At 44.6% G+C, this 17880-nt stretch overlaps 1 protein-coding gene across 6 annotated transcripts in view; it reads right to left on the bottom strand.

Moving 5' to 3' along the window:
* Nucleotides 1–17880, bottom strand: part of rasgef1ba (RasGEF domain family, member 1Ba) — a 62613-nt gene that overhangs the window by 1301 nt on the left and 43432 nt on the right. Inside the window, exons 11-13 of one of the 6 annotated variants that reach the window (XR_005478500.1) lie at nucleotides 3675–3770; nucleotides 2897–3086; nucleotides 2037–2746 (exon numbers count right to left, since the gene is read on the bottom strand). Coding sequence is in view for 2 of the 6 variants with exons in the window: in XM_039013836.1 (XP_038869764.1) it covers nucleotides 2037–2109; nucleotides 2897–3086; nucleotides 3675–3770 (359 nt within the window). In the remaining 4 variants the exon portion in view is untranslated. The remainder of the gene's footprint in view (nucleotides 1–2036; nucleotides 2747–2896; nucleotides 3087–3674; nucleotides 3771–17880) is intronic. The other 5 variants (XR_005478501.1, XR_005478502.1, XR_005478503.1 and 2 more) reach the window with 5 other exon arrangements.

Raw genomic sequence — 17880 nt, 5'->3', positions numbered from 1 at the left:
CGGAACATTTCAAGAACTTTGAAAGTTTCTTCAAGTGCAGTCGCAAAAACCATCAAGCGCTATGATGAGTCGCAAAAACCTCATGTCTCTCATGAGGACTGCCACAGGAAAGGAAGACCCAGAGTTACCTCTGCTGCAGAGGATAAGTTCAATAGAGTTACCAGCCTCAGAAATTGCAGCCCAAATAAATGCTTCACAGAGTTCAAGAAACAGACACATCTCAACATCAACTGTTCAGAGGAGACTGTGTGAATCAGGCCTTCATGGTCAATTTGCTGCAAAGAAACCACTACTGAAGGACACCAATAAGAAGAAGAGACTTGCTTGGGCCAAGAAACACGAGCAATGGACATTAGAGTAGATGAACGGATAATCTCCGCATGTGTGGTTCTCACTGTGAAGCATGGAGGAGGTGTGATGCTGTGGGGGTGCTTGCTAGTGACACTGTCTGTGATTTATTTAGAATTCAAGGCACACTTAACCAGCATGGCTACCACAGCATTCTGCAGTGATATGCCATCCCATCTGGCTTGCGCTTAGTGGGACTATTTTTTTCTTCTTCAACAGAACAATGACCCAACACACCTCCAGGCTGTGTAAGGGCAATTTGACCAAGAAGGAGAGTGATAGAGTGCTGCATCAGATGACCTGACCTCCACAATCACTCGACCTCAACTCAATTGAGATGGTTTGGGATGAGTTGGACCGCAGAGTGAAGGAAAAGCAGCCAACAAGCGCTCAGCATATGCGGGAACTCCTTAAAGACTGTTGGAAAAGCATTCCTCATGAAGCTGGTTGAGAGAATGCCAAGAGTGTGCAAAGCTGTCATCAAGGCAAAGGGTGGCTACTTTGAGGAATCTCAAATACTTGTATCTTGTTTGGTTACTACATGATTCCATACGTATTATTTCATAGTTTTCTACAATGTAGAAAATAGTAAAAATAAAGAAAACTCCTTGAATGAGTAGCTGTGTCCAAACTTATGACTGGTACTGTATATTAATTAAAAAAGTTATTTGGATGAATTTATTCATCCTGTTTCATCCTTCCACGAGATATAGTCCCGACACAAATCTAGGGTTGCTACCCAAGCCGGCTGGTCGTTCGTTCAATTGGTTCGGTTGCCAGAGGAGCAACCCAGTCGTTCATTATAAATGTACCGTTGCCCTTGCTTACTAGCTAGCCAACTTTGGCTAACACAGTCACGTCAAACAGTGCAGCCAGAATAACAGCAATGTAGCTGCATTTCAGTTTGTTTAACTTGTTTTCTAGTTATTTTTTGGGGGGGATACATCCATAACAATGAGCTAATGATGTGCGATTTCACCTGTCATAGAACATTTGCTCTCTCGCCAGATCACTGTTCAGCAGAGATAGCCAACTACACAGCCAACACAATCACTTCAAACTGAAAGTTGGAATGACAGCAAACTAGCTGCATTTAATGTTTTTCTCTTGACATTTCTTTGTATATATCCATAACAATTCATATATTGACTGGCAGAGAAAAGCTGCCAGTCTGTCTCGTCTCAACCCCAACATGTTCATTACTATGGGACAGCTGGAGATCGAATTTGAATATTGAAACAATGTTGCCAATGTCGGAGAGACGGACAGCAAGGTTTATACAAATCTCTGCTGTTGAAAACCAATTGCTCGTCTAAAAGAAATGGGAGATAATGTCTAGATGCTTTTTATAGTGGAGATCAAGTTTATAAATTGCCTGGCTGGGCTGATGAGACAGTGGATTGAGCAGTCAGATGGAACAGAGTAAATAGGCATTTTAACATCATAGATTTATCAGGGTGGTAACTTGTGGAATAGACACCAGCTGGAATGCGGTATTAACCAATCAGCATCCAGGATTAGACCCAGTCTGGTGTCTCAGTGGGAGAGAGAGAAACTACACCAGTCTGGAGTCTCAGTGGGGAGAGAGAGAAACTACACCAGTCTGGAGTAATGGGACAGATTCTGTCGCATTGGGGCTGACCCTCGGGGTACACACGTACAAACATCATCCCGGGGAGGATACATACCTCAAAGACTTCCATCTGTCCTTCTCCATATTATTCTCAGGGCCTTCACTGTCATAGGAGGCCAGACACAGAGCTGAGAAGAGAGCGAACAGAGAGAACCATCAGCATCACTGTCATAGGAGGCCAGACACAGAGCTGAGAAGAGAGCGAACAGAGAGAACCATCAGCATCACTGTCATAGGAGGCCAGACACAGAGCTGAGAAGAGAGAGAACTGTCATAGGAGGCCAGACACAGAGCTGAGAGGAGAGAGAACTGTCATAGGAGGCCAGACACAGAGCTGAGAAGAGAGAGAACTGTCATAGGAGGCCAGACACAGAGCTGAACAGAGAGAGAACTGTCATAGGAGGCCAGACACAGAGCTGAACAGAGAGAGAACTGTCATAGGAGGCCAGACACAGAGCTGAACAGAGAGAGAACTGTCATAGGAGGCCAGACACAGAGCTGAACAGAGAGAGAACTGTCATAGGAGGCCAGACACAGAGCTGAGAAGAGAGAGAACTATCATAGGAGGCCAGACACAGAGCTGAGAAGAGAGAGAACTGTCATAGGAGGCCAGACACAGAGCTGAGAGGAGAGAGAACTGTCATAGGAGGCCAGACACAGAGCTGAGAAGAGAGAGAACAGAGAGAACCATCAGCATCACTGTCATAGGAGGCCAGACACAGAGCTGAGAAGAGAGAGAACTGTCATAGGAGGCCAGACACAGAGCTGAGAGGAGAGAGAACTGTCATATCCACATTATCATACAGCATACTTCTGGAGGAGAACACTGAACGTTAAAGTATAGCGGACATATCTAGTATACTCTTTCCTGAGTCGATTTAGTTTAAAATGATATAATCACTTCGGTACATTGACCTTTTACAACATGTGAGCAGCATTGTGGCGTTAAGGGGGGGACGTTTTTTGAGGGGTGTAACATACTGTCCTCGCTGAAAACCGGTGCGGTGAACAGATACTGGAGAATCTTACGGTCCTTCTCAAACGGACACTCCACCTTCTTCCAAACCATGAACTCGCTAACTTGCTTCGCCATCTCCCAGAATTTCTGAAAAACAACAATATAACATGAATGCAATGTTAACACAACATAGCTGAATGCACTGGCTGGTCACTATAGAAATTATGTAACACTACCACAACTGATGGAAACATTCACTTATATCATGACTGGCTGCCCTGACGACTTGGCTGCCCTGACGACTGCTTTCTAGACTATGAATAGGGTCTCCAATGATAAAAGTCTTAATTCCACTGTAGTGCAGAAGTCTTACATCCTCCTTCTCTGTCAGTTATTGGGGAAGATGTAAAAAAAAATAAAGGCCTTTTCCGTTACTATGTTCTGTAAATATGTTGGTGTGCAAACGGTCTCCTTTAGCAATGGGACATTTCTGAAACTGCTGGACCTGGGTTATGTAAAAACCTTACTTCATCTTATTACAGAGGTGGACAAACCACCTCAGTAGTGAGCCAAACCCTCCCCCGAACAAATATTGTTCATAAAAACATAAGGTCATTCTGGAAGTTTCTGGTGGGCCAAACCAATTGGGCCAAGTTTGGTCTACAGGCCCCATATTGGGGACCCTGGGGGGGGGGGGATTTCCTTACAAACAACAAACTGTTTCCCCAAACGCACCTCAAAGTTTACATGTCCGTTCTGCATCCTGTTAGAGCATCCCTCGTTCAGGAAATAGATGTCTTTGATCAGCAGGCTGAAGAACGGGATGACAATCTGAGAGAGAGAAAGAGGAGAGAGAAGAGAGAAAGAAGAAAAAGAGGAGACAGATGGGAGAGAGAGAGAGAGAGAGAGAGAGGGGATAATTTAAAACAGCAGTCAGGTTACAACAGTCAGGTAACAGAGAGGTTAGGGTTGGCCCTAACCCAGGCATTAGGTTACAGAGAGGTTAGGGTTGGCCCTAACCCAGGCATTAGGTTACAGAGAGGTTAGGGTTGGCCCTAACCCAGGCATTAGGTTACAGAGAGGTTAGGGTTGGCCCTAACCCAGGCATTAGGTTACAGAGAGGTTAGGGTTGGCCCTAACCCAGGCATTAGGTTACAGAGAGGTTAGGGTTGGCCCTAACCCAGGCATTAGGTTACAGAGAGGTTAGGGTTGGCCCTAACCCAGGCATTAGGTTACAGAGAGGTTAGGGTTGGCCCTAACCCAGGCATTAGGTTAGAGTGAGGTTAGGGTTGGCCCTAACCCAGGCATTAGGTTAGAGTGAGGTTAGGGTTGGCCCTAACCCAGGCATTAGGTTACAGAGAGGTTAGGGTTGGCCCTAACCCAGGCATTAGGTTACAGTGAAGTTAGGGTTGGCCCTAACCCAGGCATTAGGTTAGAGAGAGGTTAGGGTTGGCCCTAACCCAGGCATTAGGTTACAGAGAGGTTAGGGTTGGCCCTAACCCAGGCATTAGGTTACAGAGAGGTTAGGGTTGGCCCTAACCCAGGCATTAGGTTACAGAGAGGTTAGGGTTGGCCCTAACCCAGGCATTAGGTTACAGAGAGGTTAGGGTTGGCCCTAACCCAGGCATTAGGTTGAGTTGTACAGAGTTGTACAGTACAGATCTCTACTAAACATTACCCTGGTGCTCTCTACCCACTGGGTTGTACAGTACAGATCTCTACTAAACATTACCCTGGTGCTCTCTACCCACTGGGTTGTACAGTACAGATCTCTACTAAACATTACCCTGGTGCTCTCTACCCACTGGGTTGTACAGTACAGATCCCTACTAAACATTACCCTGGTGCTCTCTACCCACTGGGTTGTACAGTACAGATCCCTACTAAACATTACCCTGGTGCTCTCTACCCACTGGGTTGTACAGTACAGATCCCTACTAAACATTACCCTGGTGCTCTCTACCCCCTGGGTTGTACAGTACAGATCCCTACTAAACATTACCCTGGTGCTCTCTACCCCCTGGGTTGTACAGTACAGATCTCTACTAAACATTACCCTGACGCTCTCTACCCACTGGGTTGTACAGTACAGATCCCTACTAAACATTACCCTGGTGCTCTCTACCCACTGGGTTGTACAGTACAGATCCCTACTAAACATTACCCTGGTGCTCTCTACCCACTGGGTTGTACAGTACAGATCCCTACTAAACATTACCCTGGTGCTCTCTACCCCCTGGGTTGTACAGTACAGATCCCTACTAAACATTACCCTGGTGCTCTCTACCCACTGGGTTGTACAGTACAGATCTCTACTAAACATTACCCTGGTGCTCTCTACCCACTGGGTTGTACAGTACAGATCTCTACTAAACATTACCCTGGTGCTCTCTACCCCCTGGGTTGTACAGTACAGATCTCTACTAAACATTACCCTGGTGCTCTCTACCCCCTGGGTTGTACAGTACAGATCTCTACTAAACATTACCCTGGTGCTCTCTACCCCCTGGGTTGTACAGTACAGATCTCTACTAAACATTACCCTGGTGCTCTCTACCCCCTGGGTTGTACAGTACAGATCTCTACTAAACATTACCCTGGTGCTCTCTACCCACTGGGTTGTACAGTACAGATCTCAAAACATTACCCTGGTGCTCTCTACCCCCTGGGTTGTACAGTACAGATCCCTACTAAACATTACCCTGGCGCTCTCTACCCACTGGGTTGTACAGTACAGATCCCTACTAAACATTACCCTGGCGCTCTCTACCCACTGGGTTGTACAGTACAGATCTCAAAACATTACCCTGGTGCTCTCTACCCCCTGGGTTGTACAGTACAGATCCCTACTAAACATTACCCTGGCGCTCTCTACCCACTGGGTTGTACAGTACAGATCCCTACTAAACATTACCCTGGCGCTCTCTACCCACTGGGTTGTACAGTACAGATCTCAAAACATTACCCTGGTGCTCTCTACCCCCTGGGTTGTACAGTACAGATCCCTACTAAACATTACCCTGGCGCTCTCTACCCACTGGGTTGTACAGTACAGATCCCTACTAAACATTACCCTGGTGCTCTCTACCCCCTGGGTACAGGATGTCTGTATACCACCTTATTATCCGTCCTCTCATCCTCCCATCTCCCCTCCACACCCCACCAAGCACATGAATCAACATCAGTTGGAGCATTGAGAGGGTCAGCAGGGTTACAGGGTGGGGAGAAAATGATAAGCTTAGCAGAGAGAGGCTCCAAAGAGGCAGACTGACACACACCTCCACGGCTTCCCCACTCTCAGAGAGGGGAACTGATGTGGCTGCAGCCGTGCAGACTGCCTGGCTGGCTTGAACAAGTCAGAAAGGAAGGGAGGGAGTGAGGACAGGGGAGAGAAAGAGGGAGGGAGTTAATGCAATGTACTAAACTGGATCAATTATTAAGGGAGAGATTCAGGGATGGAGGGAGACGAGAGAGAACAGGAGGGAGTGAATCAGGTGTCTGAAATAAGGAGCGATGAGAGACACTGACAACAGACAGGTGCTCTGAAAGCGCTCAACTCTCTCTCACACACACACGCACACAGCTAGTTATTAGCAACACTCACACACTGCCTCGTTAGTCGTTATTATGACATGAAGGATGGTCCACACCATGGTTCACACACAAAGACAACAGTGTCTGTTCCTAACCACTCTGGTGGTTCGAGAGATGGACAGGATAGTTCCTAACCACTCTGGTGGTTGGAGAGATGGACAGGATAGTTCCTAACCACTCTGGTGGTTGGAGAGATGGACAGGATAGTTCCTAACCACTCTGGTGGTTGGAGAGATGGACAGGATAGTTCCTAACCACTCTGGTGGTTGGAGAGATGGACAGGATAGTTCCTAACCACTCTGGTGGTTGGAGAGATGGACAGGATAGTTCCTATCCACTCTGGTGGTTGGAGAGATGGACAGGATAGTTCCAGCAGGACATGTTGCCTGACTGAATAAAATAAACCAATCTTCAATTTGCAACTGAATCAAATCGAGTGCTGGTCTGTTTTTCATTGTTATGCGATTGACTGTTGGCTTCAAGCACCTTTCACTGTTATTACACAAGAGGAGAGAGTTTAGTGCATTTGCATCCCATCGGGAGTTTGACAGCAGAACAGAGGAAGTGGTTTACTGGTTTACTCAGTGGGAGACGGAGGGTTTGTTAGGTAACGTAGCATAGAAATAACATGACTAGAACAAACATTACCATCCAAGTCAATGGTATGTGATGGGTGTTGATTCTACTTCAATATGTAACATTCTAGAAGATGCCTCTCGCCCAAATATCCACTGTCCTTTTCATTGTCTACTTTCTACTTTCCTATCAACGGTATTCTCTTATATAAACTCTCTTTCCATGCCATTGTGTTAAAAAATATTATATACACAGTACCAGTCAAAAGTTTGGACACAGCTACTCATTCAAGGGTTTTCTTGTAGTTTTACTGTTTTCTACATTGTAGAATAATAGTGAAGACATCAAAACTATGAAATAACACAGATGGGATCATGTAGTAACCAAACAAGTGTTAAACAAATCAAAATATATTTTATTATTTGAGATTCTTCAAAGTAGCCACCCTTTGCCTTGATGACAGCTTTGCACACTCTTGGCATTCTCTCAACCAGCTTCACCTGGAATGCTTTTCCAACAGACTTGAAGGAGTTCCACATATGCTGAGCACTTGTTGGTTGCTTTTCCTTCACTCTGCGGTCCAACTCATCCCACACCATCTCAATTGGGTTGTGATCGGGTGATTGTGGAGGCCAGGTCATCTGACGCAGCACTCCATCACTCGCCTTCTTGGTCAAATAGCCCAAATACTAATTGAGTGTATGTAAACTTCTGACCCACTGGGGATTGTGATGAAAGAAATAAAAGCTGAAATAAATAATTCTCTCTACTATTATTCTGACATTTCACATTCTTAAAATAAAGTGGTGATCCTAAACTGACCTAAGACAGGGAATTTTTACTAGGATTAAATGTCAGGAATTAGATCATAATGAAAAAGACAGGGGGACCTGATCCTAGATTAGTGCTCCTACTCAGACAATTTGTGAATACAGGCCAGCTCTGTGGAGGGAATACAGGCCAGCTCTGTGGAGGGAATACAGGCCAGCTCTGTGGAGGGAATACAGGCCAGCTCTGTGGAGGGAATACAGGCCAGCTCTGTGGAGGGAATACAGGCCAGCTCTGTGGAGGGAATACAGGCCAGCTCTGTGGAGGGAATACAGGCCAGCTCTGTGGAGGGAATACAGGCCAGCTATGTGGAGGGAATACAGGCCAGCTCTGTGGAGGGAATACAGGCCAGCTCTGTGGAGGGAATACAGGCCAGCTCTGTGGAGGGAAGACAGGCCAGCTCTGTGGAGGGAAGACAGGCCAGCTCTGTGGAGGGAAGACAGGCCAGCTCTGTGGAGGGAAGACAGGCCAGCTCTGTGGAGGGAATACAGGCCAGCTCTGTGGAGGGAATACAGGACAGCTCTGTGGAGGGAATACAGGCCAGCTCTGTTGAGGGAATACAGGCCAGCTCTGTTGAGGGAATACAGGCCAGCTCTGTTGAGGGAATACAGGCCAGCTCTGTTGAGGGAATACAGGCCAGCTCTGTTGAGGGAATACAGGCCAGCTCTGTTGAGGGAATACAGGCCAGCTCTGTTGAGGGAATACAGGCCAGCTCTGTGAGTGAGTACAGGCCAGCTCTGTGAGTGAGTACAGGCCAGCTCTGTGAGTGAGTACAGGCCAGCTCTGTGAGTGAATACAGGCCAGCTCTGTGAGGGAGTACAGGCCAGCTCTGTGAGGGAGTACAGGCCAGCTCTGTGAGGGAGTACAGGCCAGCTCTGTGAGGGAGTACAGGCCAGCTCTGTGAGGGAGTACAGGCCAGCTCTGTGAGGGACTACAGGCCAGCTCTGTGAGGGACTACAGGCCAGCTCTGTGAGGGAATACAGGCCAGCTCTGTGAGGGAATACAGGCCAGCTCTGTGAGGGAACAGTGTAATACAGTGTGCGACGAAACACTGATCAACAACCATGTGATGTCACGCTTGAGTTTTATATCAACGGCTCCTCAACTGTCCAACGTGTTATTCTAATCAAATTGAATAAAGTAAACAGCACAGAATGTACCAAATGATATCAGTCTCTCTGCTCTCTCTCTGCTCTCCGTGACACTGGGGCCCCTCTATAAACCCAGGACAGCTCTGAACTGAGTACAGAGGACAGAAAACATGTTGTATAAACAACATTAACATTGGACCAGTGCCCCCAAAAAAGTCCACATCTACTATGGCGCGTGCAGGGATCTAAATTATAATATTTTCATTGGTAGCACTAGTGGTCCATACTTTAAAAAGTTAGCAGCACAATTTATTTATTTTTTTATAACGTTGATTGAGATATAGCCTATATCAACGGTATTCAACTGTTACCTTAAGAGGTACGGAGCCTGTTGGCTTCCTGTTCTACCCGATCATTAATTGTACACACCTGGTATCGTGTCCCAGGTCTAAAATCAGTCCCTGTTTAGAGGGGAACAATGAAAATCTGTGGAACTGGCTTCAAGGTCCAGAGTTGAGTATCAGGAGCCTATATGAATTCTAGATGTTGTACCTCTAGGAACTAATATGTAACTCAAATAAATGTGTTTATTATTTTTTTTTTTAAAGCTAAAAAAATGTTGATACAAATATCAGTAATTGAAATTAAAAAGTCATTTGTGGAATGTTAGGTTTCTCCATTATATAAAATCACTATTTCCTCTATTGAGACAGGTTACATAGGGGAAAAAAGGGTACACTGTCCCTTTAAGAGCATCATGTTATTAGATGACAACATGCAAGAGATATGTCATTTCCTGAAGAAGCTGTCCCTTTTCCTTTCTGTGTCCCCAAATGTTAGGATATACTTGTAAAGTTACCAGGTTGTTAGCTAGCTAGCTAAGGAGGTTTTAAAAAAACATGACAGAACAAGGTTGTAAAAGACATGGTTAACAGCACGTAAATAGTTTTAGAACGGCCCGCGACGTGGATTATGAACGTAAAATGCGACCCCCCCCCCCGATCCTCGACAGGAAGAGAAAAAAACCGTTGCGCCGGTAATATGTAATATGGGTCAGATCCAGCGGAGGCTGCTGAGGGGAGAACAACTCATAATAACAGAACGGCGCAAATGGAACGGCATCTAACACCTGGCAACCATGGAAACCATGCGTTTGTATTTTGACACCATTCCACTGATTCCGCTACAGTCATTTTCCACCAGCCCGTTCTCCCCAATTAAGGTGCCACCAACGTCCTGTGGTCAGATCTTTGAATTGTTTGGGCCAGAAAAGAAAAAACAAATCGGATTTCGCTGTAGTAATGGTGCAAACATGGCGCTAACGTACCTGCGCTCGGGAAACAACGGTACAGCCCAGCGTTATCATAACAACAATAGATATACATGTATATTGGATTTGTTTGGTCATACTGGTGCTCTCAGATTAAAACTACCAGGTCGCACATCAAAATATTTTGTCACGCATTGTAATAAATACCATTTAAAATAACACAAGCATATTGCTATTACATTGTTATAACTAACTTCTTTCTAAGCAGGGTTTCTCACACTCATAAACAGATACAGAGAACCACACACACACCCAAAGACAGATGGCTGGCACAGACCTTTCATAAACACTGATAAGGCAGGAAAGGCCTTGATCAAAAGAGTGCTTGGGTCTGCATTTCACGAGATAATAAGACACACACACGCATACCCAAGGACAGGGGGCTGACTACGCACACACAAAATCTCCTGTTTTAGCTGAACATTTGGTAACAAAGAACTTTTGCTATAAGACTCAGAAGGATGACGCCCAGCTCATCAGGACCAATCTGAGAAGACAACAACCTGTCCAGAACCAACCAAAGGACCAGAACTTCCAGACTCAACCTACTTTCTGTGGTGTATAAAATGTCTATGCACTCTGTTATCTGGGCTTTTTCTGGAGGTTCTCTATGAGCCGAAGGAACGAGACCGTATACGCTTGTACCAGATATCTTTACTCATAATTAAACTGTCGCTTGTCATACAATTTATCACCTTGTCTGAATCGATCCTTGACCGGCTCACCCTTCTCCATATCCAATTATCAACAGAAACTTGGTAAGCAGAGGATGGTTGTCTAGAGACCCGGTCCAGAGTGGTTGATTTGGGTGGGAGAGGGCGAGTTGGTGAAAGGACGGTTCACGGAGGACAGGTGAAATCTTTTGGGGGGGAGGACGACAGTTCTGCTCAACTCGGGAAACTGATCTTCTGGTCGACCATAAACAAGGTAAGCAAGACCTGTTAAATCAAACTTTGCATATTGTCGTATAGTTCTTCCAAATTTCGATCAGTGGTACCGAGTCTGGGTAAGAATTCTTGTTTAAATTTATGAGCATAGATGACATGTGAACGACAGTGAAGTGAACATATGTGGGAATAATTTGTAAGTCTTAAGCGCTATTATATAGTCCGGCTTGTGACCGGTGAGGAATAGGCTTAATTTGTGTTAAAAGCGCTATTATATAGTCCGGCTTGTGACCGGTGAGGAATAGGCTTAATGTGATAAAAAGATCTATTCGTATAGTCCGGCTTGTGACCGGTGAGGAATATAGTAAGCACTATTCAATAGTCCGGCTATTCAGTCGGTGAAGGGTAGGCTTAAAATTGGGATAGGCACTATTCAATAGTCCGGCTATTCAGCCGGTGAAGGATAGGCTTGTTCCATCCCCATTCATATAGTCCGGCTGTGACCGGTGACGAGTGGGGTAAAGTTTGTCAAGACCTATTAATATGGTCCGGCTTGTGTCCGGTGAGGAGTAGGCTAGACTTATTCAATAGTCCGGGCGATTGTCCGGTGAAGAATAGTCTATTTGTGTTTGTAGGCGCCAGGTTGAAAAATGTTCAATGTTTAAGTGTAATGTTTCCAATGTCTAAAGTCTAAGTGTTCAACGTCTAAAGGGTAATGTTCATAGGGGGAAAAAATTTAAATGTTTAATGTATACATGTAAAAAATTATTGGTGTTGGTTTAAACTGAGAAAGAATATTATTAGGACTGAGAAATTTTGCACGTTCCACAACGCCTGATAAACAAACGATACATAGAAAAATTAAATTCCGAGTGTACGAGGGAGGAGCTCTGAGTTAAGGCAGAGTACATATCTCCAGGGATACATTGCTGGATTTTATCCAGTGACGGGCTAAGTACAGTCGGATAGTCACACATATATACTGATCTACGCACACACATTACCGAAAATTACTCTGTATTAAATACCACTGCATTTAAATAGCAAATATGACGACCCCAAATACTCCTAAGCTTAAATTTAACGATTTTCTAGATCAAAAGATACAAGACAGGTCAGGGGGAAAAGAACAGTGGAAGTCAATAAAGAAGGTTTGGGAAGGGTTGAAGTTAAAATGGACACAGTTAGGTTATCTAGGAGGGGGGCCACCAAGTAGGGCCCAATTGAGTACGATGGAGGGTGGACTGAGAGAGGGAGTTCAGGAGGCTAGAGACAGGGAGGTAGAAAAGAATAAAAGTCATTTGTTTAAGAAGGAAAGGACCACCAAGAGAGGGAGGTCATATGCCCGCTCTTGATGTACACCAGATAGGTATGACTGATTATGTAAGGAAACTGACGGAACTCTCTGTAGCACTCTCTACCCAGGTTCGCAAGGTCCAAGAGGGGGAGCTGCCAGGAGGCACGCCACTACTGAATGTAAAATGGTGACTGGGTGGGGGTTAAAGTCCACAAGAGAAAGTGGCTAGAACCCAGGTGGACTGGACCGTACGAAGTGAAGGAGGTTACTTCACACTCAGTCCAGGTCAAAGGTAAATCAGGCGCACCTTGGCACCACCTCACACATTGCACTCCAGCACCAACTCCTTCCAGAATTTTGACTGAGGTCAGGGGTGACTTGTGTGCCCTAAATTCGACACCAAATTCAGATCCCTTAGTTTGTGAGAATGTGGAGGAGACTCCCAGTCACACGAACTAAGGAATCTCGCCGGGAAACGGGATATCTCCCTCCCTGGGCGAGATTAGGGATATCTGGCCCCTTATTTGTGATATTTCTTCACACACTCATAACTCTTAGAATAGTATGGGGGTGGAGAGCTGTACAGAGAATGGACAGAAGATGGCAGTATTGCAGCACTCAACGGTCTCCCAGCAAACGGGGAGCCTGTTTGAATGCTGGTGACAGAGAAAAACTTAAAACCAATTCGGAGTAGAGAGAATACATTTAATAACTTATTTAGGTTAAATTTACAGACTAATGATATTACTGTTATGGATTGGCTGACATGCGATATAAATTTAGCGAAGTATATGGTAAGTTTACACTTTGGAATGAAAAAAGTTGAGAAGTTGATATATAATGCTCATGGAAAAAATATACACTTTGGGTTAAGGGGTTTTCCGTGTTCCCAGAGACAAGATATCTTAAAAGAATACACTCATATTGGAATAGGAGTTTTACTTTCTGAGTTTTATTTAGGCAAGGGACTTTGTTAAGATAAAGGGTTCTTTTGGTATGTCTAGATATGGTATGGAAAACGAATGTAGGTGTAACCTTTTTGACCTCTTTTCGTTGCATTTTCCTGTGACTTGATCAATCACGTGGGGATGTAGTGAGAATAATGAAATTGTGGTCATTTGGGAATACTAGTTTTGAGGTAAATTGATATAATAGAGTTTATAACTCTTGACCATAATTGTAGTTTTAACCACAGAGGAGTCAGGATTCTGTTTTTAAACATCGGCTATGACGGTTTTGAATGGGCTGTTATTGAATTGGTTTGAACAGGAGATATTTTAAGCCTATAGGGCATGGAAATAAAAGTGATAGAGAGCTTATTAGTAAAGAAAGGAATTTATATGGTTAGCATTTGTTTTGGCCATAAGAAGATAGAGATAGGTTTATTAAGGTTATGTAAGGACTTTAGAGATTGACACTATAAGACATGTTGTTATTTTTAAATCCATTTGGGATAGATAAAGTCAAAACAGTGAGACACTTAGTTAATATTGCAAAAGAACACATAGTTGTTATTGACTATTATTAGAAAAAGGCAGACAGATGGGTCTACCCCGCACTGTTGAGACCTTGAAGGTTTGAGAGTAGAGTGGGGAGGGTGGACCAGGAAATGAGCAAGGTAGACTGTGAAATAAGATAGGAGAGAAAGGGTTAACACATATAAGCAGCACAGATACATTTTAAAGTAGATAAGTCACTTGACAGATAATTAGTAAAGGATAGAATGGACACCCAAACCCAAGGGACAATTGGACATGTGGAAAAGTCATTATTTAGAGTAGGTAAGGTTGATACCTGGCCAGAGCCAGGTATCAAACGGGGGAGGGGTACATTGTGGTCTAGGATAGGATGGGGCCTATTGGATAATAAACTAATTTAAAATTAAAAATTCTAGCTAAAAAATAGACATAGAAGTTAAATATATAATCGGATAGAACAAATGAGAAACTGTTTGTTAACCAAACCTGTATGTCCAAGATTTTATGCATTGCAGGTGAATTAAAGGAGAAGGTGATTCACCCGACCTGGGGGCATATCGCACTTGGAGGGTGAGACACACTGACACTGCCGAATGATCACAGAGTTAAGGAGAAGAACCGTTACTAATAGAGTTCGGGGGTCAACTCCTTAATGAAGAATTCCCTGCCCCCGACCTTTCCTCACTGTGTTTGTTCATAGAAGTGAAAGTGTTGCTTGATCTCTGGCTGATGATGTGTTCTCTGGGAGAAGAGGGGGCTTTACAGGACTGTTTGTGGTCCTGAGTTGTCTGTTTAGGATACGATGGGGATGTTACCATCACAGTACTGCCAGAACCACCACCAGTTCCAACAGACCAGGTTCAGCCGGCCTCCTCCACCACTTCAAGACCAAGTCCCACGCCATCACCTAAACTCTACAATCTGGTATAGGTAATAAATGTAAAAGACATCTCAGATAGTGACCAATTGGGGACTGAAACTGGTTATGAGGGAAGGGAGAATATGTGGTTGACCTACAAAACACTTAATAGAAAGGACTGTGTCGTATGTGGACATGCCAGACCTATTCTGGCTGCTCACCCATTTGCCCTAAGTAAGGGGGAAGGTTGGATGTGCATATTGGAAAGTTTAAGCCAAATTCAACCCTGTGTAAAACTCTGAGTCTTGTGTTCCCAGAAGTCCGTCCCCAGAAGACACCATGGGGGGTTAAGGCATATGGGGGATATTACAGCTGTAACACTGGTACAGGTAGAGGTATAGACTATGGGAGGTTCCCTACTGCTGCCTGCATCACTAATGTCACTATTAACTAGAGGTGTTGCTGATGTATGGTGGATGTGTGGACCTGCCAGGCGGTTGACCCCATTTTGAAAGGAGATTATCAGGGAACATGTGTTTTGGCCAGTCTGATAAACACCATTGCCTATTATTGAGGTTACAGCTAACCAACTTTTGGGAGCTGCACATGACAGAGGCTTGGGACCAACCCAGGAGACGGCAGAAACGTGACGCTCCTTGGTCCGAGGGTACAGATAACATTCACACCAACCTGTTGGGGGTCCCAATAGGGGTCCCCCACGAATTCCTGACATTAAACAGGAATGATGGCCTGTGGCATCTGATGCCCATCATTGGCCCAGCTATTGTTGATGCTAAACAAAATGCCTGGGTCAATTATATCTACTATAATTAATAATGATTTGTTAAATACACCCACACAGCACTTACAGGGATGGCTGAACAATTGGATGCTACCTCTCAAACCAGTAGACAAAATAGACTAGCACTGGACATGATTCTGGCCGACCAGGGAGGTGCATGTAACAATACTAGTCCGGATGGGAGCATTTCAAAAGCTCTGAGTGGGTTGGCAAGGTTATCGGTGGAGGTGGGGGGTCTTGCAGGTGTGGAGGAGAGTGGACTGTTCCCCTGGCTGGGTGGTTGGTTTGGTAAGTACACTGCAATGATGATTACTGGATTTCTGACCCTAAGTTGTTGTTTTTAATATGCTCATGTTCCGTAATGCCTGTATCATACCTTGTTTGAAGAAGTCTGTTACAGATGTGGAAAGGGCCTCTGGTATGATGCCGTAGCTTGATGCTCCAGTTGGAGAGGCTGATACGAAATCAAGCTTTCGCAGGAGAGTGGGCCTGACAGAGGAGGACCCTTGGTTCGCTGTAGTTGATGTTGTCGAATGAATAAAAAGTGATGTTTGTCCTCCCTGTTGTGAAGGTTTGAAGTTCCCGGGTGGCGACGAGCCCACCTGGTACAGAGTGTATAGAGGGATGGACCTGAGGGTTTAATATGATCTAGCTATTTTTGTCACGTCTCTTTTGAGACGTGAAGAGAGGGAATTAAAACTTTCTCTCTGAGAAAGTTTCCCTGGTTGTTTACTTTTGCTTTTCTTACTCTTACCTAGTTTATGTCACGTCTCTTAGGAGACGTGAAGAGAGGGCATATGAAACTTTCTCTTCAAGAAAGTTTCTGCATATACTACTCCTGCTTGATCCCATGTTTATGTCACGTCTCTTAGGAGACGTGAAGAGAGGGAATCAAAACTTTTTCTTCTGGAAAAAGTTTCCCTTCTTGTGCCTGGATTCGCTTAAAGTTTATGTCACGTCTCTTGTGAGACGTGAAGAGAGGGAATCAAAACTTTATCTTCTGATAAAGTTTACTCTAATTTTGCCATTTATAGCTTTTGTCCTAGCTTTTGTCACGTCTCTTATGAGACGTGAAGAGGGGGATTTGTAATAAATACCATTTAAAATAACACAAGCATATTGCTATTACATTGTTATAACTAACTTCTTTCTAAGCAGGGTTTCTCACACACTCATAAACAGATACAGAGAACCACACACACACCCAAAGACAGATGGCTGGCACAGACCTTTCATAAACACTGATAAGGCAGGAAAGGCCTTGATCAAAAGAGTGCTTGGGTCTGCATTTCACGAGATAATAAGACACACACACGCATACCCAAGGACAGGGGGCTGACTACGCACACACAAAATCTCCTGTTTTAGCTGAACATTTGGTAACAAAGAACTTTTGCTATAAGACTCAGAAGGATGACGCCCAGCTCATCAGGACCAATCTGAGAAGACAACAACCTGTCCAGAACCAACCAAAGGACCAGAACTTCCAGACTCAACCTACTTTCTGTGGTGTATAAAATGTCTATGCACTCTGTTATCTGGGCTTTTTCTGGAGGTTCTCTATGAGCCGAAGGAACGAGACCGTATACGCTTGTACCAGATATCTTTACTCATAATTAAACTGTCGCTTGTCATACAATTTATCACCTTGTCTGAATCGATCCTTGACCGGCTCACCCTTCTCCATATCCAATTATCAACAGCATGCAAACCAAATTTGGTCGTACTTTAGAGCCCTGGGCATATGTGTAAATATACTTTTTTATTTGAGCCATAAACAAACCCTCATTAGATGAAGAAGTCACAAGAACAAGAAGGAACATTCCACTGTTCTGCCTGGGAATTTGGAACATTCTGTCTTATGACCCCCTCACTGTCTGTCTGAGCAGCCAACCAGGGCTCTTCAAAACATTTCCACACAGATAGCTAAATCCCCCCCTCCCCTCCTCCCTAAAAGAAACACTCAGCTAACCCATTAAATGTTGACAGTGAACTAACCCTTACACCTTGCCCAAACCGGCTGCGCGCATGCGCCATTGTGCGCTATCGTGCATAAATGTATTTTGCCCCCCCCACACCAAACGCGATCACGACACGCAGGTTAAAATATCAAAACAAACTCTGAACCAATGACATTAATTTGGGGACAGGTTGAAAACCATTAAACATGTATGGTACTTTATCTAGTTAGCTTGCACT

Source organism: Salvelinus namaycush, chromosome 18 (genome assembly GCF_016432855.1).
Source record: "Salvelinus namaycush isolate Seneca chromosome 18, SaNama_1.0, whole genome shotgun sequence".
NCBI lineage: Eukaryota > Metazoa > Chordata > Actinopteri > Salmoniformes > Salmonidae > Salvelinus > Salvelinus namaycush.
Note: the sequence above shows the minus strand (reverse complement) of the source record. Positions and strands in the feature narration are given on the sequence as shown.